The sequence below is a fragment of the Pipra filicauda genome, unplaced genomic scaffold (assembly GCF_003945595.2).
Source record: "Pipra filicauda isolate LSUMZ 115617 unplaced genomic scaffold, ASM394559v2 scaffold6_size6359152_pilon, whole genome shotgun sequence".
In the NCBI taxonomy this organism is placed as follows: Eukaryota; Metazoa; Chordata; class Aves; order Passeriformes; family Pipridae; genus Pipra; species Pipra filicauda.
In genome coordinates this window covers 4,515,998-4,542,167 of record NW_024104865.1, presented here as the reverse complement: position 1 = coordinate 4,542,167, position 26,170 = coordinate 4,515,998, and the positions used below count along the sequence as shown (strand labels likewise).

The window sequence follows — 26,170 nt, the reverse complement described above, 5'->3', positions numbered from 1 at the left end:
TGCAGGAAGACAGGAATGCAATATTAGAGACAGGCTAAAAATAGGGAAGGAGGTAAAGAGAGAAAAAGAAGCAGGATAGTGGAGAGAGAGAAAAGAAATAATAAATATAAATGGAAAAACCAGTGAAGCACAAAAAGAACTGAAAAAGGACAGAGTAAGAAAACTGTTTCTTCACATAATACAAAAGTTATGTCTTCCTTGCTCCTTATAGTTCCTCTAATACATGCTTGATGACTCAAGGACTATTTCAGGTTTATCAAAAGATAAATAGTGTCTCCTGGCCAATATCCAGTGACTCATGTAGACCAATCAGATCCTACTGCCCACTCTCCTCACTGATGTCCAAACTTTGACTGAATTCCAAGTCCTGTTCTCATCTAATGTTTCTCTTCTGAGAACATCCTGTTCTAATACAGAGAATCATAGAGTATCTCAAATTGGAAGGAAACTATAAGGACCATTGAGTCCAACTCCCTGCTCCTTGCAGGACTACTTAACACCAAACCATATGACAAAGAGCATTCTTCAGACACTCCTTGCACTCTAGCAGGCTTCATGCTGAGGGGAGCCATGTTACGGGATCATCTAATTCTTGCCCCAGACCACTTTTTCAGCTGACTAAACACTGCTTTTCACCTTGTCACCACCAGGGAAGCCTTAGTCTGGCTTAGTGTGCCTCCCATTAAGAAATATATTCCCCCTCTCAACTGCACAGGCAGATCTCAGAATCCAGATGTTCACGGAAGACCCATCCTGGATGTGTAGGTTTCCTGCAGGCTATTTCTTTGTACTTTTGACAAAAACAGAATAGATTATTCTAGAGATAGAAGAAAAATTCTCTCTCAGGAAAGTGGTCTTCAGTAGAACAACTACAAAATTCCTTCAGTTTTCTATCAATAGGATGCAAGTATTTTCAATATAGCTCAGTATTGTATGTGAGGTGAATTGTACATGGAAACAAAGAAAAAAATTAGCTTAGCAAAATTTAATAAAATTTTAATAAAAAAATTAATAAAAATTTAGCCAATTTAGCTAGCAGTCTCTCATTTTTAGTGTTTTTAATGGTGGTGGTGTTATTGAATTGTTGTAGTTTTGTTCAGTTTGTTTGGTCTGGGGTTTGTTTGTTGTTTGGTTTTTTTTCCATTCTGTACCTCAGGAGTTAGAAAGAAAGGATGAGGACTTGGAAATAAAAATCCAAAGTAGTGTCATAGAATAAGGGATCATCTTTCCTATGAAATGAGAAAATTGTTGACTAGATCTGCTTTTGCTTAGCTGTGTAATCTTATCCCAAAATGATTGAGATCTGTATGCCTCAAACTGCCTTGAAACCATAGAAGTTCTTAAGCGGAAACTGTGAGGTCAAAAAGGGATTCATTTTTGGTGAGATAATTGCAACCCCCTTAGAGATTGGAGAGGCTACAGGCACTTCTCAAGATACAATGTCTTTCAAATGTCTATGCCATTTGATTCAGTTCAAATGATCCTGAAGGTGAGCTTTCACAGAACTCCCCACATCTCCGACTTAAATTTATCTTTACATTTTTAACTTTTAACCTATGAAGACAGCAATGCACTTACTTTGGTAAGTCGCTTCTGTACTGTCTGGCCTTGTTTCAGTCTGGAGAAGTAGTGGTAATAGAGTGACACATAAGTCATGATGGATCTCTCATCTGGATAGGGCACAGCCACATCCTCAGCATCAAGCAGTTTGCTGATTCCAAGCTCTTTCTCAGCAACATCAAAGGCATTGTTCAGGTTTTTAATGGGCTGGTCCTGCCTCAGTGAGCTATAGTGGATAAGATCAGGCCTGGGCAAGGAGAAGAACAAGACATGGAGGGGAAGAAAGATTTATGTTTGTTATAAATTCTTTCCAATTATAAACTATAAACTGTTTATTAGACTAAGGAATGTGAGATTAACACTGAAATTACTTTGACCCTGAACTTCATTCAAGAGCATTGCCCCTTTCCTACATAAGGAAAGAAAATTGCCCTTTATGAAATTGAAGTACCACTCCCAGGAAATCTCTGCCCTTCATTTATTTATCCTCTTCAGTGATGTGGGAAAACCAAAGCCCACTGGAGAGGCAGTTCTGAAAAGGGAGGTGACTGCCAGCTTGGGAAGTTAAAGAATCCCACTGTGGCATCCTGTATAAAAAGTAGCAGAACAGTTAATGGACAAAGAAATGTTCAAGGTTCTCTCATAGGTAGTTTCTCTCTCCTGCTTTGGGCTGTTTTCTTCACACTTCTTCAAAGGGACAGAGAAGGGAGAAAGAACGAGACCGAGAAGTTGCTTGCTCTGTTACAATTGAACCAGAAGGGATACATGCTCACAAAGTTCATACGACAAAACCAGTCCCTAAAAGAGTAACTTTAGAAAAAGAGCATTGTTCAGACGCGTGATATTCCCTTGGAAATTCACTGTTATGCCCAACTAAAGGAACAACGAAGCAGGAGCTTTTGGTCCTCCCTTTCTTAGAGAGAAAATACCCATCTAAGAAAGAGTCTTTAGTGAGAAAGGACAGAGAGAATTTGACAGTTTCTTGACAAAAACTTGTAATTCATACCCTAGAACAACTTGTGCCAGAGCAATGAGCAATTCTGTCTGAACTGATCCATCAGATCTTACCTGTGAGCATGTATGAGTGCATTGAAAGCCAGCCCATCACTCCAACTTCTGGAGAAGTCCTTCACATTTACATTGGAATAGCTGGCAGTTTTATGCTGACACCAGAGTAGTAAGGCTTCGTTGGCAAACAGAACATCAGCTCTGCCTCCAAATTCTTCCTGTTAAGAGAAATCAGCTTGAAAGATATATGGAAGTAGCATCAGTGAGTTTACACTTAGGTTTGTGAAGATCACTTTGTGTTACTTTTGTCCTATTTACAAATCTGCTCAAAGTCATAACTTGCAGACTGTATCTGACATAAACGTAGAAAGATTTAAGATGAAAGTAGAAGTTTTATACTAAAATAAAAACAAATTGAATGAACTCAGAGATTATAAAGTGAAATCCAGTTGTTAAAAAGCCTTTAAAATTTTCTCTTCTCTAAGGTTTGCAGAAATCAGGTGGAAAACAAAGCTCAGTTTGTGAAGTAGGACTCAAAACCAAAATATGATGTATTCAGGTCTAATGTGAGAAACTGTTAACTTTGATTTCATGATACCTTCATAGATTCTTATTTTTCAGGTACTTAGAGTACATGTTAAATAATTTTAAAAAGCATATATTTCTTCAGAGAAGAAAAGGATGCAGCATGCAACTCAAATCTAGAGAGAATTGTTGACAGAGAAACACTTTCTGAAGTCAAAAGTCAATAAAAAAATCAGTAGAAGAACATGAATATCCTATCTATCTCTACGTTACTGTGTTTAATCTCTTTGCAAAACTATGAAGTGGAAGTGGATTCAATTGCTATTAGAAATTGCTGGATGAGTAACTGGATAATATTATAAGACCTGCATGATCAAAGCAATCAGGAAACATTATGAAAGTGGTCCTTGCTGGCCCAAAACTCTACAAAGTCTCTGAAATGCTCCGATCAGACAAAAAGACAAAGATATAGTTTTACCTTATCAAGTTTGATAGATGAAATCTGAAATCTCAGTATGATGATCCAGATAAGTCCTAGGATTAAGGTTCTGTCACCATCTACGATATTCTCAGGACCAATCACTTTTACTTGTACCTGCTAATAAACCAATATCTGTTCAGCATAATAACACTCATGTCCAGTGCTCAGTGTAACAAACTGTTACTGAAAAGGGTGTTCAGGTGTTTTCTTAAGGAAACAGGTTTTATGTTTATGTCTCTTCATTGGTCCACAGACCTGCAAGCTCCCATGTTCACACCCTAGTCATCATGTGCACCAAGGATGAGTTTCAGCAAAAGCCTGGCAAAAGGATGGTGGTCTCAAAGATTTAAAGTTCCTATATGTGTTTTGAAAACTGGTGGTTAAGGAGAGGAAAGAAACAGAATTCAATGCTCCTTTCTTCCAAAGAAGAGGGACATTAGCTGATTATAAATGATGTTACTCAAATAATAAAGAAATTCAAATCTGATGATTTTTTTTTCCCTTTTAATAAGACCCCTATCTTCAAAGAATATCTCATTGTTTATTAGAGGGGGAAACTATAATGAACATAATATTATATTTACTTAGTAACATCCATAAACTGTTGTGATCTCTAATATCAATATTAACTTACCTTGGATTTCAGAAATGAGATGGCTTTGCTGTTGTTCTCTAAAAAATGCACTCTCATAGTTCCCCGGCTTGGTTTGGGCAAAACTTCTCCCGAGAGCAGCTCCAGGAGTTTCATGAGAGAGATGCCATCTTTCAAGTCTGTGTAAATATCTTCTAACTCAACCTTCACCTGTGAAGAGCAGTCAGACAATACAGGCCCTGGCTTAATGATTGGCACACAGAACCCTCTATTTCTAAAAATAAACAAACACTTTCTTGCTGTTTCACTGAGTCTTCTGTATGACAGTGCATATATGCAAGGAGTGGTGAATCTTAATTCAGAAAAGAAATGAATTTATGAAAGTAGGCTGAAGTAAAAAAAGCAGCAACAACCCAACAAAAACACAAACCCACAACTGAGCAAATAAAAAAAGCATGAGATTTTGAAAAATAAAAACATCTGAACATTTGCAAAATCTAACATTTTGGAAGTGCTGACATTTTTTATTTCAGTTCAAATTAATATTTTCATTTTTTTATTCCGAGCAATGCATTTCATTTAAAAATTGAGCTGATGATCCCATTCAATGACTTGATTTTTACTCCATAGTTTCAACAAAGTTTGTCACATCCTGCTTAGACCTGTGCTACCACCTGGTGTCTCCATACTTTTTGCCAGAGTCTAACACTAAGTGAAAGATTAAGATCTTCTACAAAAATGTGTTTCATTGCTGCCAGTAGTGAGGTCACCCAGTGCTTAGGTGATACAACATGATATAGTGTGTACTCTGACCGAACAAGAACTTGCCTTGGGTGTTTCCTTTTGGCCTTATGCCATTTGCCATCTAGAAGTGACGTTAAAATCATACCACACACCTAACAATAATTTACTGTGATTCTGGACTTTTGGTAAATAATCATTTTGTCTTCAGGGAAAAAAAAACTAAAGTAGTATATTTTTTAATTCAGAGAATAGTTACGTGTTAGGGGGAAAACAGGACAGATAACAGACATGTGCTTTTTAATTCCTGACCAAACATTAATCAGTTTAGGAGATCTTTTCTCCAGGGAAAGAGGAAAAAACACAGAAAGTGTGAAGTAAAAGCAACTCAGAGGGTCTTGAAGTCTGTACTGTGTGTGGAACAAGAATTTACAACTTTATCTGACTGATTATCTCCACAAACCCCCTCCCTGCTTAGTTGCCAACTTTGGGTTTTTTTCATATTAAACAAACTTAAAATTCTGCCTATGGTATATTGCAATAAAGAAAGTTAAAGCTTTTATATTCTGTGTCACTTCTATAAAGAATAACAGTTCTATTTAAACTTGTAAAGAGACAGACTTCATATATCTGCTTTATGCGTCACTCAGTAGTTGTTTTAATAGCTTTGTTGCATCATCCTTCTCATAAAGATACGAGTCACACATTGCTTAACAAATTCAATCTAATAGCATTCTTAGTGCTAAAGTAGTCAACAACATAACTCGGAACACTGCAGTGTCCTGTAGTATGATCCAATCACATTACAGTGTGTATTGGAAAGCTGAGACTACATTGCCAGGAAGACCTAGATAAGCTCTCAGTGTCTGCATGTCTCTTACCATATATGGTTTGGAAAGCTCTCTCAGGCTTTTTCCCCCTATGCTTTTATGATACATGAACAAGTACATTGCAGGAAGTTAAGACTGATATTTTAATCTTTGAACTTGAAGGTATTTTTAAAATGAGAAATTATTTATCTATGGATAAACAGAAGTAATTTCTGACACCATAGAAACCTAACTTTCTGCAGGTGACAAAATCAAAATGTGTTTTGCATTTGTTTTCTCCAGCTAGGAAAAATAAGTTTGAGTTTATTTTGTTCTGCAGTTGCCATTGTACCAATCACAAATTTAAAACATTACACTGAAAAACTCCATCTAGTACTAAAACACTACATAATAATGATGACCTAGAATAGATCCAAGGGGCCTGGTCCCGCCTGGTATCCTCAAGGTCCATTTTCATGACTATCATCTACAGTCTGTAGGAAAGAAAATTTGGTTTGGATGATGTCATTCCCTACTGTGCCACAGCTACATCATTTGTGCTTTGAAATGAGCTTATCTGCAGTGAGTCTGGAGACTTGGAATATGTTGGAGTTACCTTGCACACCCAAATAGCCTGCACACTAATTCTGAAGATTTTTGGAAGTCTGAGAGTTACTGAAAACAAACTGGTCTGTACTTGCATGGCAGTATATCTGAAATTGCTAGAATTAAAGCTACTCTTTTAGAGCTATTGAGCAGCAGCTCAAGCTGAACTGATCAGGAAAAGTAGAAATTTTATTTTTTTGGCCAGGAAATTAAGAATTGAGCATTGTTTGGGGAAATGCAAACATTTGCAGATACTTAACAGGAAAAAGAAACAAATAAGGAGCTTCCTCTGAGAGGATCACCAATATACAATGGACATCACATTACGATAGGCTTATACATTCTACAAAAATGAATCTTGATTTTAGAGAAGACTTCTAACATGAACAATGGAGACAGATGTGAGGTAAAAGATACAGGCTGTAGGACTCCAGTTAGTCAAAGCTTTCCTTGCTTGCCTGTATGTATAGTGCCAACATTCAAGAAAAAACAAATGTTAAAAATAACATAAAAAAGAATACAGTGGGTGAAATAAAATAAAAACAAACCAAAAGAATCCCCAGATTGAAGGAGCTACCTACATTATTCCTGGAGAAGACATTGTTAATCCAGTTGGTAAAGGTTTTCTTTTGCATGGACATACGCTGCTCCTGCAGCTTTTTGATATGATCTTTTTCATATTCGGTATTCATGGTCATCTAGGAAGCCAGAAACCTCAGTGGCGTGCTGAGTGATGAAGAGATCTGCCAGGCCACCTACAAAAAACAGTCACACACCCAGTGTATATAGGAAATCCAGCACCAACAGGCATAGGATTCAATACCACACCCAGTAGAATACTTTACTTTCCTTCTGCTTGTACTTTGCACTTTAATGTCACTACCTTTATTCTTAACTTACTTGCATTCACACTTTTAAAATACATCTCTTGTTCAGGATGAAAATGTGACATGTATCGCTGTAGGTTTACTTTCTTGCTCTCAATCTCCACTCATGAAGGCAGAGTTTCCATGAGGATCACTACAATATGCAAGCCATCAATAACTTTCTTGGGTGTGCTTGAAGCACATGACAGAGAACTGACCTTAGACCCCATTAGAAAGAGAAATCTGCAAATCACTTCCAATCCAGTACTTGAAAGTGTGTTATGTTCTCTGAGGACTGGTTGAGATTCTGCTATTGGCTTTCAGATTACAGTACTTCTAACAGAAATCAAAGAGCTTCTTAGAAAGGAAATGGAACCAACTTGTTTCTTTCCTCTTGTGAGTTCAGTTTTTGCATACGTATCACTGTAATGATGGAGACACATAATCATATCATACATAATCACATTAACAAGGTCCAAGGCTGGATGTCAGGAAGCAGTATTCCTCTTCCCTAGGCTGTCACAGACTTGTCTGCCTCATCCATGCTGAATATTTAGAGAGATATGAAACAAGGAGTCTTCCCTGTAGAGTCTGTGATACAATAAATTGGATTTCAGCTCATGTGAGCAACTCTTCTGAAGTCACTTGGCTTATGTAGTAAATCTGCAACAGCAGTGACCTTGCTGTTATGAATGCAAGATAATAACTTTAAAAAAAATAGTCAGTTTAAGATCCACAGCTACAGACACCTTTAGTGTCCAAACATCACCTGCTTGAACTACTGCCACAATTATAAGTTTTATCTGGATAACAGTCTGGCTCCAAAACCAAGAAACCTGTTGTAGTGGTGGGAGAGTGTTTCATTAAATTAAATCAGAAGTGTTCCCTGTATTGGTAAATGATTATCATAAGACAGATTTGTAATAGATTATCCGCATTGTCAGGATGTAAAAGCAGTGCTTATAGCCAAAACTGGTTATAATGGTACATTACAGAAAAAAAATACTGCTGTCAACCCACTGCAAAGAGATAAGGGAATGAAAAATTAAAACCTCTGACAAACTGTGGCAGTGTGGAGCAGAGTGACCTGCTTCCCAAAATTCCAAGTCTGTTTTGCAAAGGCCAAGTTCTGAGCTATTCTGGGCTTTCTACCCTTTACATCCATAAAGCATAAAATACTGGAAAAAAGACATTGTGTGTCCTAGCATGAGAAGACTGCAATACGGAACTAGCAACAGCAGCCACTGCAAATGGGAAATTGCTTGCCTGATAGTTTTCTGTGCTCTGATAAGTATAAAGAATTTTGCCATTTTACAATATGGAAAGGTATGGAAAATGCAGAAGCAATCATTTGTTACTGCATTTTTTATTATTGTTTTTTGGGGTAGATGTTTCTTAACCCCCAGTGCTTGACTTCTGCAAAACAGCAACAGCATTGAAGCCTGATAGTTCAGCAATAACATGGGGAAGGATCATGACTATAAATAAAAACCTAATGAAAGGAATAATTTAGCAAAGTTTGAAATAGAATTATAGAGAGATCATCACAACACTTTCTTATCTGGTGGGTTGGTTCAGCTCTGCCTGCTTTCTCCATTTGTAATAACCCCTATAGTTAACCCACATCATTTGTGAATTTGCCAAATGGTTCTCAGAATATCTGCAGGCTTCTTTTCTTCATTTTTTAAAGTGTTTTTATCCAAGCAACACAGTCATGCTGAATAATAACAGTAATGGTTCCATTTAGGTGCAAAGGAAGCTTATTTGTTGAGCTACCATCTCACTTAACAGCTAACCTGTTTCATTAAATTAAATCAGAAATGTTCCTTGTATTGGTAAATGATTATCATAAGACAGATTTGTAATAGATTATCCTCATTGTCAGGATGTAAAAGCAGTGCTTATAGCCAAAACTGGTTATAATGGTACATTACAGAAAAAAAAAATAAATCAAAGAATGTGAAAGAAATTGCACTTACTCAGGTTTGGAAAAAGTCCTTCCTGACATTCAGCAGCTGGTCTTTCTAAAGAATGACTTCTACTACATCCACTCCTACATTCACCTCACTGTTTTCATGAAAAGCAACCTTTGATTTCAGGAACAGAGACCAAATATTTATGATCTACCTATGAACCTTTCATCTGATCTGAAGGAAATAACCCATCAGAACACAATGAATAAAGGTTGTCACAGGCGTTGTTCAATTCTTACGCTCAAAAATAATATATAAACCACACCAAAATTGCTATAAACCAGTGAAAAATCATCCAGGTTCTGATATTTTGGTAAAGAGCATCTTTCACAATTGCATTAAAGGCTCTGCCTGATCCCAGGTTGCTTTTCTAAAGGAATTCTTACCCGGAAAAGTGAACCTGACAATGGAGCCTGAAAATCAAAGTACAGCAGAGAGTACAAAGATCAGAGTAATATCCAAGTGGTTAAATTTGGATACAGAAAACGAAAAGATCAAACATCAGGAATTTGCTCAGCACTCAGAACAGGTTTGAGGAAGCTTTTGTTCACAGATATCTGCTGCTGGTAGGGTAAACTGGAGTCAAGTTGGAAACGCCAGCTGATTCCAAAGTTTATTATTGATGGACTTTCATTAATAACAAAAGGGAATATAATTCCGGTGACTTATATAGATAGCAGTGAGTTCTTTCTGTCACTTACAAGGTCGCACAAGCACAGAACACAGTTACCTGGCATCATTGCCAGAAACCACAGAGCTGCTGCTGGGAACCACTGCTTGAAAATAGGCAGACATCTGAAATCAGAAGCTGTAAGTAAAGATGTCCAGCTCAGAGATGACATAAGGGAATAGCAGTTTTTTCCCTTCTGGTGAGTGTAGTTTAGTTAGCATCCAAAAGGGACAGGAGGAAACACATAAGAAGAAATGAACAACCCCCCAAAACTCAATACAGATAAAATTTGAGATCAGCAGAATCTGTGTCTTCATATGCACCCTAGAGAAATGTCATACATAGCATCACATAAAACAGCTAAAAATAAAAAAATTGAATACTTATGTTACAGCTATTTCTCAAAATATTCCCTTCAAATTATTGGACTCATATCCTGGACTAGCCAATTAATATAACGTAATACAATAGAGTGCATTGTATGACAATGTATGGAATGCATTGTAATACAATGTAACTAATACAATGTAATTCTTAACTATCATTAATTGTGGATAGGAGGACAGGAGAAAAGAAATACAAATTCAGCAACTGTTTACATCTCTTCCGCAAGTTTATTGCCTGTTTGTAACGCCAATCTTTTCTGTCTTGCTTTTTGCAGAGCCACAGAATTGGCCAGGTAGGAAGGGACCACAGTGGGTCATCTGGTCAAACCTCCCTGCCTAAGCACGGTCATCCCAGAGCACATGGCACAGGATTGCATCCAGATGGTTCTGAATATCTCCAGTGAGGGAGATTCCACAACCTCTCTGGGCAACCTGTTCCAGTGCTCGCTCACCTGCACAGTAAAGAAGTTCTTTTCATGTTTAGGTGGAACTTCCTGTGCACAAGTTTCTGCCTGTTGCTTCTTGTTCTGTTGCCTGGTACAACCGAGAAGAGCATGGTTCCATCTTCTTGCCACCCACCCTACAGATATTTATACATATTAATAAGGTCCCCTCTCAGTTGCTTCTTCTCAAGGTTGAACAGGCCCAGGTCCCTCAGCCTTTTGTTGTAAGAGACATGCTCCAGACCCTTGACCAACTTAGTTACTCTCCACTGGACCTGCTCCAGGAGCTCCATGTCTCTCTTGTTCTGAGGAGCCCAGATCTGGACACAATACTTCAAATGTGGCCTCACCAGGGTTGAGTAGAGAGGCAGGACCACCTCCCTCAACCTGCTGGCACTGCTCTTTCTAATGCATCTCAGAATTCTATTGGCCTTTTTGGCCACAAGAGTACTGCTGGCTCAAGGCCGTTTTTTTCTGTTCATCAGGACCTCCAGGTCCTTCTCTACACAGAACTGCTTACAATCAGACCCCAGCCTGTACTGGTGCAAGGGGTTATTCTTCCCCAGGTGCAGGACCCTGCATTTGCCCTTGTCGAATTTCAGATGGTTCTTTTCTGCCCATCTCTCCAACCTGTTGAGGTGCCTCTGAAGGGCTGCACAGTCCTCTGGGCTATCGGCCACTCCTTCCAGTTTTGTACCATCAGTGAACTCTCTGAAGAGGCATTTGCCCCTTCATCAAAGCCACTGATGAACAAGTTAAACAACACTGGGCCCAGTATAGAACCTTGAGGGACACCACTAGTGACAGGTCTCCAACTAGACCCTGTACCACTAATCACAACCATCTGGAATCTGCCTCTCTGCCAGTTTTCAATGCATCCCACTATCCAGTCATCCAACCCACACTTCTTGAAGTTGTCTATGAGGATTTCGTGAGTGACAATGCAGAAAGCCTTGCTGATGTCCAGGTAGACAGAATCCACTATTAACTTTTAGTTACTTACATTCTTATAAAGTTAGGATTGTAGGTTGTCAGTTTAAATCCGGCACAGGTTGGCTAGGTTGTGTGTGTTGGGAAAATGTCCTCGCTCCTTTCATATAGAAGGCAGAGGACCAGTAGGTGAATTGCCCTGGATGCAGGCATTTCTCCCTATTGCAAGTTAATTATTACCTATATGATTAAATGTGCAAATCACTGTATGCTTTTTATGACAAAAGACAATCAGAGATATGGTATAAAATTTCACTACCTTCTGAATATCCATCTAAAGTTCAAAGTTAAATGGTGGACACTTATGTGACAGTGATAAATAAAACCATTTCATCAGTTATTTATATCCTAACAAAGTAAGAGGAACGGCAAAACAATATTTGTGTGCAGTTTCCCAGAGGGATCTGGGAAGAAGAGCCTTGCCACTGACCTCAGGAAGAAGAACCTAAAGAGCACCCTTTCCTTGCCTTGTTTTCAGCCCAAAGTGGTTTTCCTCGATGGCAGCAGCGTTTTCTTGTTTTTAACAAGAAGGACCCTGATGCAGGATTCCTCTCTGCAAAGTAGCAGTCACATAAGACTATTAGGGTTTTTAACACGTTTTCTTATCTGCCCACAATCTTCTGCTAAAGAGGGAAACAGAGACTGTGGAGATCAAACAGATCTTGTGCAGAAGCAGCCTGGTGTGCAGCCCCAAAATTCCTCTGCCCCCAGCCCTTCCCCCACTGCTCCTCTGCTCCTGGCAACACCCTGTAAATCAAAGAGGGACATGACACCTCCTTTCTATCTATTTGAATATTTTTTTTTTAAATATTATCACTCTTCTACTCTCACAGCATGCATGTGAATTCCCAGCTGCTCTCTAAGATGGAAAGAAATGTTTAATCCCCCAGTCATAAAGAGCATAAAAGTAACAGTCTCAGGACTCATAGAGGGTTGCAGATGCTGAGTTTGCTGCTTCCAGTCCCATCCTTCCCACCCCTGACCTGAGTGAGGGTTGATCACCATGAGCTTTCCCACGGCATCCCTGGCTCTGTTCTCTAGGCAGCAGCACTAGCTTTGCCCCAGTCATTGCCCTTGCCCACTGGGATGGAGGAGTCTGCCAGAGAAGAATACATTTATACAGTTGGGTGTAGATGCCTTCATGTGCCAAAGCATCCCTATTGAAGGCCATTTGCATCTAACTGTCCTGTAACTTAATGTGTCCTTCATGAGCAAAGCCAGCTCCGATTTAAAAGCCATGCTGTTGCAGAGGGCGGTGTTTATTCACACGGCTCAGGTGAGAGGTTTGGCATAGCCCATCACCCTCTGTTATGTATGCTTCACATACACACTGTTCTGAAGGTACATCTGATCCTGTCTGATCCCTGTTAAGGAGAAGGTTCCCCAAATCTCAAAGAAAATAAGCATGTTAAGTGCAAACACGTGCATGATAGCTCAGCCCTCTATCCCCTACTATGTCTCCAGCCATGTTGCTTCCATGTAAGAGTCTCAAAACAACAAACATCTGGATATTGACTCTGTAGGGTAGAATGGCAGCCTCCTCTCAGAGCCACAATCTTGTAGCCCACAGTGTGCCAAGTAAGTACAGAAAATAGCCTGCTGCCTGGGGCCAGCACCCTGGGTCCCACAGGTAGCCCCCCCGCCGCCACCCTCCTCAAATCTTCAAACAGCTGATGTTGAGTCTTGTCAAGGCAGGGTGGACACAGGTGAGAAGAACTATAATCCCAGAATACTTCATAACCACATCTTGAATTACTCCTAATCTTCAACCTCATCGTGGCACAGTGGAACTGTATCTTGGATACTGAGAACACCAGAGAGGAGCAGACAGTAATTATTGCAAGAAGCTGTTCACTCATTTGGGATACTAAGGCTAAAGAAAAGTTAGGGAGTTAGTCAAAAGCAGCTTAGGAGAGGCATGGCAACCTCCAGCTCAGTATGCATAAATTCCCTGCTTTCACAGGCCTCTCAGCTGAACTTTGTCCCAAAATAGCCAAATACTTCTCTCAGCTTTTTTCCCCTCGAAGGACTTCATCTCACCACCCCCAGGCACCCCCTTCCCCTGCCCACTACATACCTGCCTTGCCAGCACTGCTGTCACCAGTTGCCCTGGCGTGCCACCCACCCAGAGGCGGGGGGGTCCATGGTGGATGGAGCCCCAGCTTCTCTTAAAGCTGAACTCTGCCTGGGAGGATTTAAACCAGCATCCCGGGATGCTGGGTTGTTATAAACCTCAGCCTCCCCATGCTCTAGTCTAAACTAGAAGCTGCTTTTCTCTTTGAATAGTTGGCTAGCAGTGACATGACATCAACAGGGAGCAGAATTCAAGCAGAACAGTCGAATTACATCATCCAAACGAACTGGAGCCCCTTGTTGCATTTGAAAAAGAGGACAGCTTAAAGCAAAATCAGATGGATTTATTTTTCCTGCCATGAAGAAGTTCAGTCATCTTTTTGAAACAGAAAATATACATTTGCTTGTTTAGTCGTGAGTTAAAGACATTTTCCCCTTGGAGCTGTTTATATTATCTTGAAATTTCCCTTCTGCTTCTGAACCTGAAATAGTTAACATAAGAGCTTCAAAGGCTTTGTCCAATCAACACATGGGACAAAGGACTTTTAGTCTCTTTCTATTTCATACAAACATAGATAAAAGGTTTCAAGTGACAGAATAGCCTTAATATTTTGAACATCAAACTGAAAATGGTCCTTAGTAATCGCTTTTGGCAATGCCAGATCTAACCACTGTATTTTTATCATATGATTCAGATGTTTCCATTTCTTTTTCATTGCTACTAAGGAAGACCACTGCATAAGGGTGAAAATTCTCCTTCACAACTGTATTTTAGGGGATTGTTTGTATACTGTAGTCATAAATCAATTAGCTCTATTTGTTGAAGAAACAAAACTGTGAGATTCGCATATGGATTGGCTCCCAGCACCCTTAGTGCCAGAGCACTGCACCCTACCCACAGAGACACCGCACACCATGGTGTGCTCTCAGGTTTTGGTCCCCCACTGCCCTGAGCAGCAGACTACTGATTGCAATCACAGCTCTGCCCCAGCCCAGTCATCCCAGTTTCATTGTGAAGGTGTCCCAGTCATGTGGAATGACTGAAGGTAGTTGGCAAAAGCATTGTATAAACAGTCAACATAAAAGGTGCAAATTTTAGCAGATGAGCGATAAGACAGGGTAGTGCAAAATGAAGAAAACTTGCAATTATTCTCCACTGTAAGCTAAAATTGTCAAGCCCTGAACTTATTGGTTATAGTTACACTGTTAATTTCTTACTTTCATACTAGACACAGAATTAATGCATTTTGAGAAAAAAAACCACAAAATCATCTGAAAAGGAAATCACTAAGCATGAGCTTAGTGAAACAAGGAACTGCTGAAACTGCATGTTTCAGCAGTTCCTTGTTTAAAACATTTAAGAAATGGTAATCATAGAAATCTTATGGTATATCTGAAATACAGCATCTGGTGAGAGATACGTAGCATTCATGAGCTACTTTCACTACAATAAAATTGTCAGAGCCCCAGACTGAAGTGGAATATGGGTTGCTGAGCTAGCAACACCTTGGAAAGAACATGGACAAGCTCCAGCTGAGAGAGAATAGGTGGGAGAACAAGTTAGACCCGGCATTAGTGAGTTTTATTGGACCAGCAAGTAACTGAGTCCACAGCCTATCACCACGTACAAATCTGTGCTAGCATGAAGTCCAGCAGAAAAAGGGAGAGGAATCTCCCTCAATACCATGGTTTCCATCCATATTTTTTCCTCAGAGGTCAGAAAAGTTGCATAGATAGATACAAGACTTCTGAACATTATTTGTGAAAAACAACCTTTTCCTCCTGACTGTGTTTTGATCACAACAGGTGTTTGCTGGGTTTGGGTATTTATTTCCAGCTTATTGCCATGAGTCCTGAGCGAAGGAAGGCACCTTCAGCAGATGCATTTGTTCATCTGTCAAGGCAAGGCAGGCGAGCCCAAGGGCCCAGCTTTCAAAATGTCCTGTGCCATATGGCAGAGCCTTGGATCAGAGAACCCCAGAGCAGTGTCTGCTCCAAAGCTCTTACAAATACACCACACATGGAAGCAACTAAAGTCTGGAGAAACTAAGTGGCACAGCAGTACTCTTATTTTTCAAGCTTAGTACCCCCACTGAAGTTACAACAGAAGTGTTTCACAGTTTAAGGGTGCCAAATATTGGAAGCAACAATTACCACAGAACTTACACAATGGTAGTGTGGACATTTGTCTTCTTTTCCTGTTGTCTAAACATAAGCCTGTGGATTAGAGAACAGCTATGAAGTGTGCTATAAATTTTTCAAAGTCTGAAATATCTTGTATATGGAGTATGTAAAACAACACTGTTAAAAAAAACAATCCTCCATCTCCAAAACCCATTAAAACCTCATCTTCTTCAGATTATTTCTGACTTTCATAAGGAGTAGTTCAAACAAGTCATTGTGATTCAACAGCTATGTAGCCTTCCAGGAACCCACAACGTGTTGTTTGCATGTGAAACACTTGCTTTCATGTGACATATGGCATGACCATCAAGAGCCTAACAGCCTAGCTTGCCAACAGTGCTACATATGAACTCTGCAGCAACTGAAATTTGACAGCAGTAGGAGCAATAGTTAAACTGTAGCATCCCGATGGCACAGGTTTATCCTTGGAGATGACTCAAGTAAACTATACGGACATGGGAGAAGAAGAGGGGTGGGAGGAATTAATTTAATCACAACATAACAGTGAATGTTCTACTGATATAACTGGTTATTCTTAAGTAGTAGGTAGCATGATGTGGAAGACGTCCTTGGATTTTTTGGCACAAATAGCTACTATGCCTACAAGCCTTAAGTAGCAGGATCACAAAATTCAAGTGACCAAAAGATTATTTCCAGAAAGAAGCATACAAAAGAAAATATCCAGTAGTTCAATATTAGTTTATTAAAGCAGCAATTTTTATCACCACTTTCTAAAACTGATTACAAAGCATATTAAAATATATTACAGTATCTGCAAAAGAATTTATTGTGTAATAAAAGTGCAATAATAATGAACTTACAACTTTGTTTGCCTAGCTGGACAAACTGAAGCACACTGCACAGACCAAGCCTTTCCTCAAAAATTACAGTGCCTTTGAAGTGAAAGCAGTATTTAACAACAATATTAGAAAAGGTGAGCATGTGAAATAGAAAATGAAGTTCATATTCATTCTCTCAGTGCTAAGTTACACATACCCGTCAAACCATACACTTCAAACTCTGTTTGAGGTCCAACAACTTAAAGAGCCACCAAAATGAGTGCACATTGTGAAGGGAGGGAAGTGACAAAAAGAAGAGGGTGAATTTCAAGCGCTGGTGATGAACAATGCTGAAAGCCAGGGACCAAAATCCTGCTGCTTTGAGATCAGGTTCCACACAAATCCACACCATCCCCAACTAACAACTGGGACCTCACCCTGACTTAGAAATCTTTGTAAACTTACCAATTTCAAGCTGTCACAGCTTTAAAAGTCTCTTGGTGTCCTATACTGTCGTTATGAGCGGTAGTCCCACATTTTCTGTTTCAATCTACAACAAAAAACTCCTAGTTTTCCTGGGAACAGAACTGTTGAAACTATTGAACACTGAAAACTATAACTGTGTTGTGGAATAGTTGGAAGAAGAGGTAAAAGCAGCAGTTTCTACTTTGGCTTATGGCAGTAGACTACATCAGTGGGCAATGATTTCACAGGATGAACTACTGACAGTTTTGAATGATCTTGCAGAAAACTAAAATCCTAAGCATAAAATGGCCAACAAATCCAACATCCTCATCTCTCTTCAGCAAATATTAGTAACAAACTAAACACCTCAGATTACCTTGTACTTCTGTTACCACTAACTATTTAGAGCATAACGTCATGAGAGAAGGCAATTCTGCTCACTTCTCATGCTTCCAACACAGATTCACTAACTCCACAGAACGTTATCCAAACAGCTGTGTGTGGCTGGTTTAGCTAACTGAATGGGCTTGGAGAATCCAAAAAGCCAGACAGCCAGCAAGGCAAATGGGGTAGGCCCATAGATTTGCAAGGAGGTAGTGAGAAAAGAGATCCCTTCCCCTGAGCAACAGCAACCTATTATATGAGTTTAGTTGTACAAGAAAGTGCTGTTTAAAGTTCACATGAAATGTACTTTATTCCTATCAACTAAGTACAATGCTAGTTCACTACACCATATACCTAGAAATACATTCACATAGCTCTGCATGACGACTGTGAAACACTTCTATTCCTCCAGACAGCCAGAGAAAATCCACCTCTACCCCTATACATTCTTCATACTTTCCCCTTCCAAATTCTACAGGAAAACAAACCAAAATATTACAACCTCATCTAGGTAAAATATTTTAACTTACCAAATGATGTATTTCAATTTATCTGCCTCAAGACCAAGTTAGCATACTGTCACAGAGACTGAGGAAAAGGCTGTGTTCTCCATTTTACTACCAATAAAACTAGAAAAATAAAACCACTGAAACTATTCTGCTCTTCTCACTGAAGGAGGGTATTTCTACCGGCATAGGATCACATAGCTCCAATGTGTTTGGAGCATCACTCCTGGAAGCTACACATGGTGGGAACTCAAACACGGGTTCATCCCTGTAACCCTGTGCTGCTGCAAACCAAGGTAAGGCAGTCACAAGATCAGCAACTTCCCAGACCCTCTCAGCTTTGCCTACACTACAGTAGTCACATACACAAGCCTGCATTCTTTCTCCTGGTGGTCTCCTTATTAAGCTAGTCAACAGTACTAAGCTGGTGAACAGTGTATACACTTGTTACCGACTGCAGACACTACCCACAAACATGCATACATTACTACTTCCACTTTTTTTTTCTTAACACCTGCAATATCTATAGACTACTTTTTGTTCAGTCAAAAATAAATTACATAGAAAACAGTTACTCTGAAGATGTACAGTCAGACAGGCAGACTCAGGGTCATGTTTTACAGCTCTGCTAAAGTGCACAGAGAGGCACTAAGGTTAATTTGGCTCCTAATTTAGATCTAAGAGAAATAAAGCTGGTATGCTTGAATGATAGGAAAACAACAAAAGAATAAAAAAAAAAATCAAGTCCTCAAGAACTATGCCAGGACATCCTTGATATAGGCCCAGAAGCCTGGCAAGGTAAAGGTGTTCTTCTGCCATTCCTTAAAATAGCTTCATTGTTTTCCCATGGTAGAGCCCTGGCAAAATTCATTTCACATCGGAACAGAACAGATGCAGAAGGATAAGAGGTCCAGAAATATCTGAAGTTATAATAAACCTGACTGACAACCTACAAATATATGATTTGAAAAAAGAAGCTGAGGCTTCTCTTAGATCACCTACAAATCTGAACACAGAAGTGTGACTAAAACCTTAACTGGGAGACAACATTCAAACTACTTCCCTCCCCACCCCTACTGCAAGTATGCTTTTTACATTGCTCTGTCTCAGAAGGCACTATTGCTGCCACTTACTACTGAGACTCAATGAAAAGTACAGTACCTTTGATGTATAGGGTATTTCATACTACAAATGGAATACAAGTCAATTCCTTCTCCTGGAGCAGAACTGACTGCCAAGTTTGATTTTTGAAAAGAACTGGCCCTCCCTGAAAGACTCAAGTTCACAGGGCCAAAAATTTGCGTTCTTTTAAAGTACTGATAAAAATCAGTTTTAAGCAGATGATATGTTCAACTTTGTCTGTGTTGTTAGAAAATTAATGTTTATTAAGCATCTATTCCTTTCATGGATTGTTTTGAATAAACGAATAATATCTGGAGGGATTAGTCTATCATTTATTACAGTCAATGTAATGATTCCTGTTAGCCTCCCCATCCTTCAAATTTGCCAGTACAGGAATGAAATCTCTTTTTTGTGGTTGTCAGCTACATATTGGCAAAAGAAATTGTTAAAAACTTTCTTAAATATATCATATATTGAAAAATACAGACATAACTGTATAATTACCTGTAAATAGAAATTAAATACCTCTGAAAATTTCCCAAGATAATTTGATGTGCTTTGAAGGGGTTGACATTAAGCAATCCAAAAGTGAGACTTCATTTCAATGCAAACATGATTTTTTTTTTTTAGCTTATACAAAAACATCCAACTTTCACTTTGAACCATTCAGGAATTTATTGTCTGCAGAGCAGTTAAACTGAAACCTCAAAGAAAATTCTCAGTCCCAGGAACAAATAAGATTCAGTTCTTATACTGATAATACTGAATATATAGTGCTGTGTAAAACTGAAGAAGCTGTTCTTCAGACAAAAAGACACACTGACAGATTGAAAGAATAATTTTAGTACACTGCAGTTCTAGCTAGAGTCAGTAAAGTTTTAAAACAAGTCTGCTCATATTCTGAGCACTTAAAAGACTCTCCCCATCACTCTTCTTTCTCTAGCCCCTATAATACAATAAAAAGAAAAAAAATAAAATTTCCTTTTATATCAGCCTTTCCTTAGATTGTAGAGATGCTGACACCCAATTGATGTCTAAAGTACATTTTTAGCATATAAATGTTCCTTGCATAGGCAGGTGAATTTAACATTTTGAGCTTCCTTGCACTATTTAGAATAGTTTGGAGAAACTTATGGTTGATAAGTATTTAGGACTGGTGAAGGTCAGTAATTTTTATACATGGTCTTTTCTGCTTTATGATTATAAAAGCAGCAAGACATGGACACAAGACTACAAAAACATTTTCACCATATGATAGAGCTATATAAGGCACTTGTGATAAGCATGTCTGAGTGAAGATCAGCAGGGACAGCTACGCGATAGTTTCCTTGCTACCATGCTTCTAATTTCAGTAGCTTGCATGAAATGTGCTGTGAGGTTTAAGGATCTAAGTCTAATTTCAAATTTTGGTGATTTTCACACATTTGTTGAGATATTTTCAAAACCCACATTCTTCTCCTTGTGTTGTTCATTCTGCTGTCTGGAAAGGTTTCCTGTGAGATGGTGGCACCAGGTGGGAAGGTAGCGTGCCAGGCAATTCATACCCATCCAGTTTAATCTTGATGAGATGTTTTGCTAATGCAAACTCTTCATCATCCAACATCCCATCGCCATCGCAGTCTGCAAGTTTCCAGATCTTCCCCAAGACACTATTGGGTAGTTTGGAAGTCACCATCTCCTTCTTCGCACTAATCCCAGATATTTTGCCATTGATTGGTGACAGAGTGTAGAAAATCTCATCGTAAGCAGGTTTATCTTTGGCAACAACCCATTCGTCTTCATCAGCTCCTTCCTTAGCACCTTCTCCATATCCATGGCCAAAAGGTCCTGCCATGGTGCCATCAAATGCTCCACCATGTACCATCTCTGTGGGCATATTGCTCTCCTCCTGTCTGATTAGGTTCATCAGGGAGGCAATTTTGTTGGCCAGCATGTTATCTACAGCTTCGATTAGCTTTGGTTTCAAAGAATGAAATTTAGTGAAGTCACAGTTCTCCAACAGCTCCTATGAATGACAGATTTCAGTGACAGCAGTTAGAAACATTTCCAGTACATTGAAAAGTTAACAGATTATTTTAATTTGAAGCCCATTCTTTAATCTTTTGAAGTGTTTCCATAACTGAAACTTCTCTTGAAGGAGAAACAAAACTGACCCATGTGTACCATACATCCAATAGACTAATCGAACACACTAAGACAATTTTGCAACAGTGCGTGAGTTTGTCTATTAAATTACATTTACAATACAATTTTCAAAATGACAATGCATAAAACCACAGCAGTTGATGAATATTACCCAGCAACTTTCCACTTGGTGATTTTATTCCAAACATCAAAGAAAACATGCAAGTAAATCCTCAGTCCTGTTAGCACTTATGCAAGTGTTTAAAGTTAAAAATAAAAGCAAAAGTTTGCAGGATTGATCTGATTTTATGATTAAACTTCTTGTTTGTAGTTAGGTTAGGAAGAAGTGTCCTTTACCAATACGAAAAAACTGAGTTGGGCTAACAGCAGCACTGTTGTTATAGTAGCGCTGCCAGAACTCATGAAGTCATACGGTCCCTGCAGAGTTTGTGGAGTTTCGTCTTTTACATAAACTACTAACTGCAGTGAGATGTTTAACTAGGTGATATGTACTATTCCAACATAAGCCCAAGCATGTTTTACACTGGAGTGTTGGGAAATTAAAAATGTTTTAGGCAATTATTAAAACTATTTCTACATTGAAAATGCTTGCCAGGAAGAGAAAGTTACAGTGGAAACTGTTAGAAAAGACCCAAACACCACCAGCAGCCCACACCCTTCCTTAAAATGGTGTTACACTGCTTTAACAAATCACATCTATCATCTCAGGGAGCTGCTCTCACACATATCAAAATGATAATGACATGAACCCAACAAACCTGAAGCACAGGCTGAAAACCGTCAACCAACAACTATCACTCTGTTCGGGTGACATACACAGTCGCCTGATCTATACTGATCAGTATAAATTCGTGTTGTGCAATAAATCTTAGGAAGCAAAGGTCAAACTTCTGTTTGTTTTGGCACAATTTTGTTTTCTCACAATTTTGTTTGTTATTACAGAAGTGACTGATCTCTCCTGCATATATTTGCTGCCATCTGCTGCTGAGGCTTAAGCAACACAAATTCTAAGTTTGAAAGAGTTTCATTCAAATTTTGTCTCAATGTACTAACTTCTCATTCTCCCATTTTGCATCACAAAGAAAAGCAGCAAGGGAAGACAGTCAACTTTTCCCAGAGAATCCCCTTTTGAAGTCTAATTCAAGAAACCCTTGCAACAACCCTGCCTGTGAAAACCTAGCTAAAATACATCTTGCGCATCATCTATAATTTAGTATTTCATGGCAATAGTTGATTCCCAAGTTAAATAGTTTAGTTCATGAAAGAAACTTGGGCATTGCTATAGACAAGGCAATCAGTCAATCATCATTCTTGATGATTAGTTATGAAGTGTACCACATATACTATCAGAATGATACGCAGCATCACTCTGGAAAACATTCAACACACTCATGACTACTCCATGGTCAGACCAAACTACAGCCTCCTGATGTCTTGTTCTTCTGCTTCCAAGTTGAATTATCTTCCAATTCAAAAGCCATTTAAGAAGTCTATGATCTGAGATCCAAAAATTGCAAACTGAGGTTTGAGGAATAAATTGGAAAGCATTGTTAACACATTAGCCGTTCTTCCCTAGGATACTCTCTAAACAGCTCATCTCAAATCAGAGGACAGAAAAAGGCAAGAAAGTGACAGAAAGCTGGTTATAAGCCTGCAGAAAGCTCAAAAGAGGAAGAGATAAAAGGTATTTAAAATTAACAGCAAGTATAAACCAAGAACTTCTATCTCCCTCCTTTGTAGAATACAAGCTTAACAGGACAGGAAACAAGTGAAAGACCATTTTCAAAAGTGACACATTTTAAGTTGGACTTTTCTGGTAACACACTGCCTTTATTACTTACTGGCAAACAGTGCCAGTAAGAGCAGGAACAGAGTAGGGGAAAATGAACTTGTGACTAAGGATACATATGTGATAGGATTACAAAAATTATATACATAACCACATTTAGGATGCAAAACAAGAATGAGCTTAACCTGCAAGTGTTCACTGCCATTTTATTTGCACAAGACCTTTAGTACTATTTGCCATAAGGGACTAAACGCTGACTAAAAGGACAGAAGGTCAGATTCCTTATGACAATTTCTGTAGTCCTTTATCAGTGAATGCACACTAAGCAAGTTATTGATCTTTTTTTTTGGATTCTGCACTGCTTCCAAGTCACTCTAATCCCATAACATACACATGACCCACTTCAACTGCTCTATTGCTGAAGACCCTGAGCTATAACGCTGAGATACTCTGTCCTACCTTTTTCCAACTTGGTAATCCTTTTAGAAAGTACAATTCCACTGAAATAATACTATCATCTTACCTGCATTTTCTTGACTTCAGGGAAGTCCCCTGCTGAGATATGGTATTCCCTTTGCAGCTGGATGTAGATCTCTGGCAATCTGTTGATCAGTTCCTTCTTCTTGTTCTCTTTTCCAAATACAGAGGGCATCTCTTTTTTCAGATAGCTGATGATATAAGCATGAACCTAAGAAGAAGCAAAGCTAAAATCAAGCCAACTGTTTACCTACACTTCACATTACTGTTGTTCACTCAGGTCACAAAAAGAAACAGAAATAGGTTTCCCTAAATCAGCTCAAGGAGAAGAAATTATCACATACTGTTTCTGGAACTTTGTGTTTACATGAACTAGCTTTAGCTGCTTTCAGCATTCCTTGGAGGGCCAAAGAGAAAGGAAACCCATTTAAAAGAAATACAGATGCACAGCTGCAGTTTTAAGAACCATGGTACCGCATGGTACAACAGAGAGAGAAAAAGCAAGGCCCCAAACACCTGATGCTATACATGGAGCTCCAGCCATATTGGTCCATCTGTCTCAATGGTAGAGATTTGTAACTCATTTGTCTCCCCAGCTGTTGTGGGAATCAATGGGATAATTCCAAAAGTAATCCAAGTATGCTAAATGGCAGGGCTATCTATTTGAAGTGGCATTACAATCCTACCTATTTACTCACAGAAAAGTGAGTACCTGTAGTCTATACACATGCAGCCACCTATGTAGATGACAGACCAGTCAGTATACGATAGGAACAGCACGTAATGGCTGCCTTGCAAAGCCTTAGGAAGAAAAGTAGAGCCTTTTCAGCATATAAGGAAATACATTAATTTAGGATAACAAGTCTTTAAACACATTGATACTGGCAGAGCTCTTAGAGCTTCCCATCTGCCATGATCGAGACAATCCAACATTGCCATCCAAATATCCGTCCTGCCCATGCACCCTCCTACCTTTATCGTTAACTATTCATCTCATCTCCCTTCCCATTCTCCCACAACTTTTCACCACCAAAAGGATCTACTTGGCCACACAGTGAGTGATCAGGTCCAGAAGAGAAAGACTGGTTGCACTTCTTAACTGAGGTGAGTTCACTTATCCAGCTCGTTGTGTGGTCAGTTATACTTGTTTTGCACATAAGAGTGAAGGCACAAGAGCAGTCTTCTTTTAGAAGCAAAGCACGACTATCACAGCTTGATATTATCAAACTCCTTTCCTAAGCTCTGATCTGGCCAGGACCACTAAAGACAAATGACCTCCACAACAGGATGCCTTTACAGAACTCATGTCCTTCTTCATTTAAAAAGGATGCAGCTGTTCACAAAAAGAAGTTACTTAGAATTTTCACATGCACAGAAGAAAAACGTTAAAAAGAAAAATGTCCAGCACACTGGTGAGCAATAAAAAGCTGACATTTTGAAGATGGGGAAGACAAACTACCCTTAAAAAGCATCAGTAAAACAAGTGACTGCTTAGATGTGGTGGAAGTATAATACTTAATACCTACCAAACCATGACAGAATGTGTATTGTAGTATTCTATATAAACCTTACACAATCTGCACATGGCAATTCTCTCCCATTCATTTCCTTATTTATTTAGGAGGAAACTGGGGGGAAAAAATCTTTGGTTTTCAATAAAAATTATGTAAGCAGTTTCTATTTGCACACCCAAAATAAGCATAAAATCGTGAAATTTTCTAAGAGGATAAATATAATTATTTCTCCATAATGACAGAATGGATTCAATAAGGACATTTCTAAGTTTATAAATAATTGTAAGTAATTTTATGGACCTTATGTCTAAAATAATGCTTCTACCAAAACCAGAAAAGCATGTTTATAATTCACAAGCACTAACAGTTTCACATGTGTATGCTAAGTGGCCTAAGGTCTGCCAGTATGCACATGTGTTTCTTGTAGATAAGAACAGTTCCCATCTTCAAAATGGAATAGTGAGTCACAAGACTTAAAAAAGAAAAAAAAAAAAAGGCAAAAAGCCTAATGTTCAAATTTGACAGCACATTAAGAGTTTGCTTTTGTTTCTAGTCACTGTACAAGTTTTAGAAGAGATTAAGAACAGGGTAGCACAGAAATAGGGCAAAAAAGCCATCCATGCAATGCTGTAAAAAAAGATTTCTGAGTGTCTGTACTTTGAGTTTGGTTTCGAAGACAAAAAGACATCACTGGAAGGATTACATTGCTGCTTTCCTGCAGATAAACAGTTTATTCCCCTTCTGCAGCTGTCTAATTAGCATTTCCCTACGAGCATTGTATTCATGTTTATCCATTTTTATTTTACATTTCATAGAAACACTAAAAATTATTCAGTTGATGCTCTTTCAATGCCAAAACAATTGTAACAATTGAAAACAAAAAGCTGCCAACAACAGGCACAAAACAAACTGAGATCAGAGCAACTTTTAAGACAATGTCATTGTGATTTTAAACGGAATTTTCAAAGAAGCATCTTCTACTAGGTGCCTCTATAGCACAAGCCACAAAAAGAAAAAAAAAAGTGTATCATCATATTCAGAAAGTTAAATAAGCCAACATAGGAAATGGTGCATATCACAAA

At 38.8% G+C, this 26,170-nt stretch overlaps 2 protein-coding genes across 4 annotated transcripts in view; both read right to left on the bottom strand.

The window, feature by feature from the left end:
* The window catches only part of SPTBN5 (spectrin beta, non-erythrocytic 5), a 102,493-nt gene extending 88,685 nt beyond the window's left edge, over nucleotides 1–13,808 (bottom strand). The window contains exons 1-6 of the mRNA XM_039388983.1: nucleotides 13,728–13,808; nucleotides 6,904–7,077; nucleotides 4,209–4,376; nucleotides 3,572–3,691; nucleotides 2,629–2,786; nucleotides 1,579–1,807 (exon numbers count right to left, since the gene is read on the bottom strand). Of these exons, the coding sequence (XP_039244917.1) occupies nucleotides 1,579–1,807; nucleotides 2,629–2,786; nucleotides 3,572–3,691; nucleotides 4,209–4,376; nucleotides 6,904–7,020 (792 nt within the window). The 5' untranslated portion in view covers nucleotides 7,021–7,077; nucleotides 13,728–13,808. The remainder of the gene's footprint in view (nucleotides 1–1,578; nucleotides 1,808–2,628; nucleotides 2,787–3,571; nucleotides 3,692–4,208; nucleotides 4,377–6,903; nucleotides 7,078–13,727) is intronic.
* A 2,779-nt stretch (nucleotides 13,809–16,587) lies between these two features.
* The window catches only part of EHD4 (EH domain containing 4), a 30,849-nt gene continuing 21,266 nt past the window's right edge, over nucleotides 16,588–26,170 (bottom strand). For all 3 annotated transcript variants that reach the window (XM_027749748.2, XM_039389002.1, XM_039389001.1), the window contains exons 5-6: nucleotides 23,621–23,785; nucleotides 16,588–21,168 (exon numbers count right to left, since the gene is read on the bottom strand). In XM_027749748.2, the coding sequence (XP_027605549.1) occupies nucleotides 20,632–21,168; nucleotides 23,621–23,785 (702 nt within the window). In that variant the 3' untranslated portion in view covers nucleotides 16,588–20,631. The remainder of the gene's footprint in view (nucleotides 21,169–23,620; nucleotides 23,786–26,170) is intronic.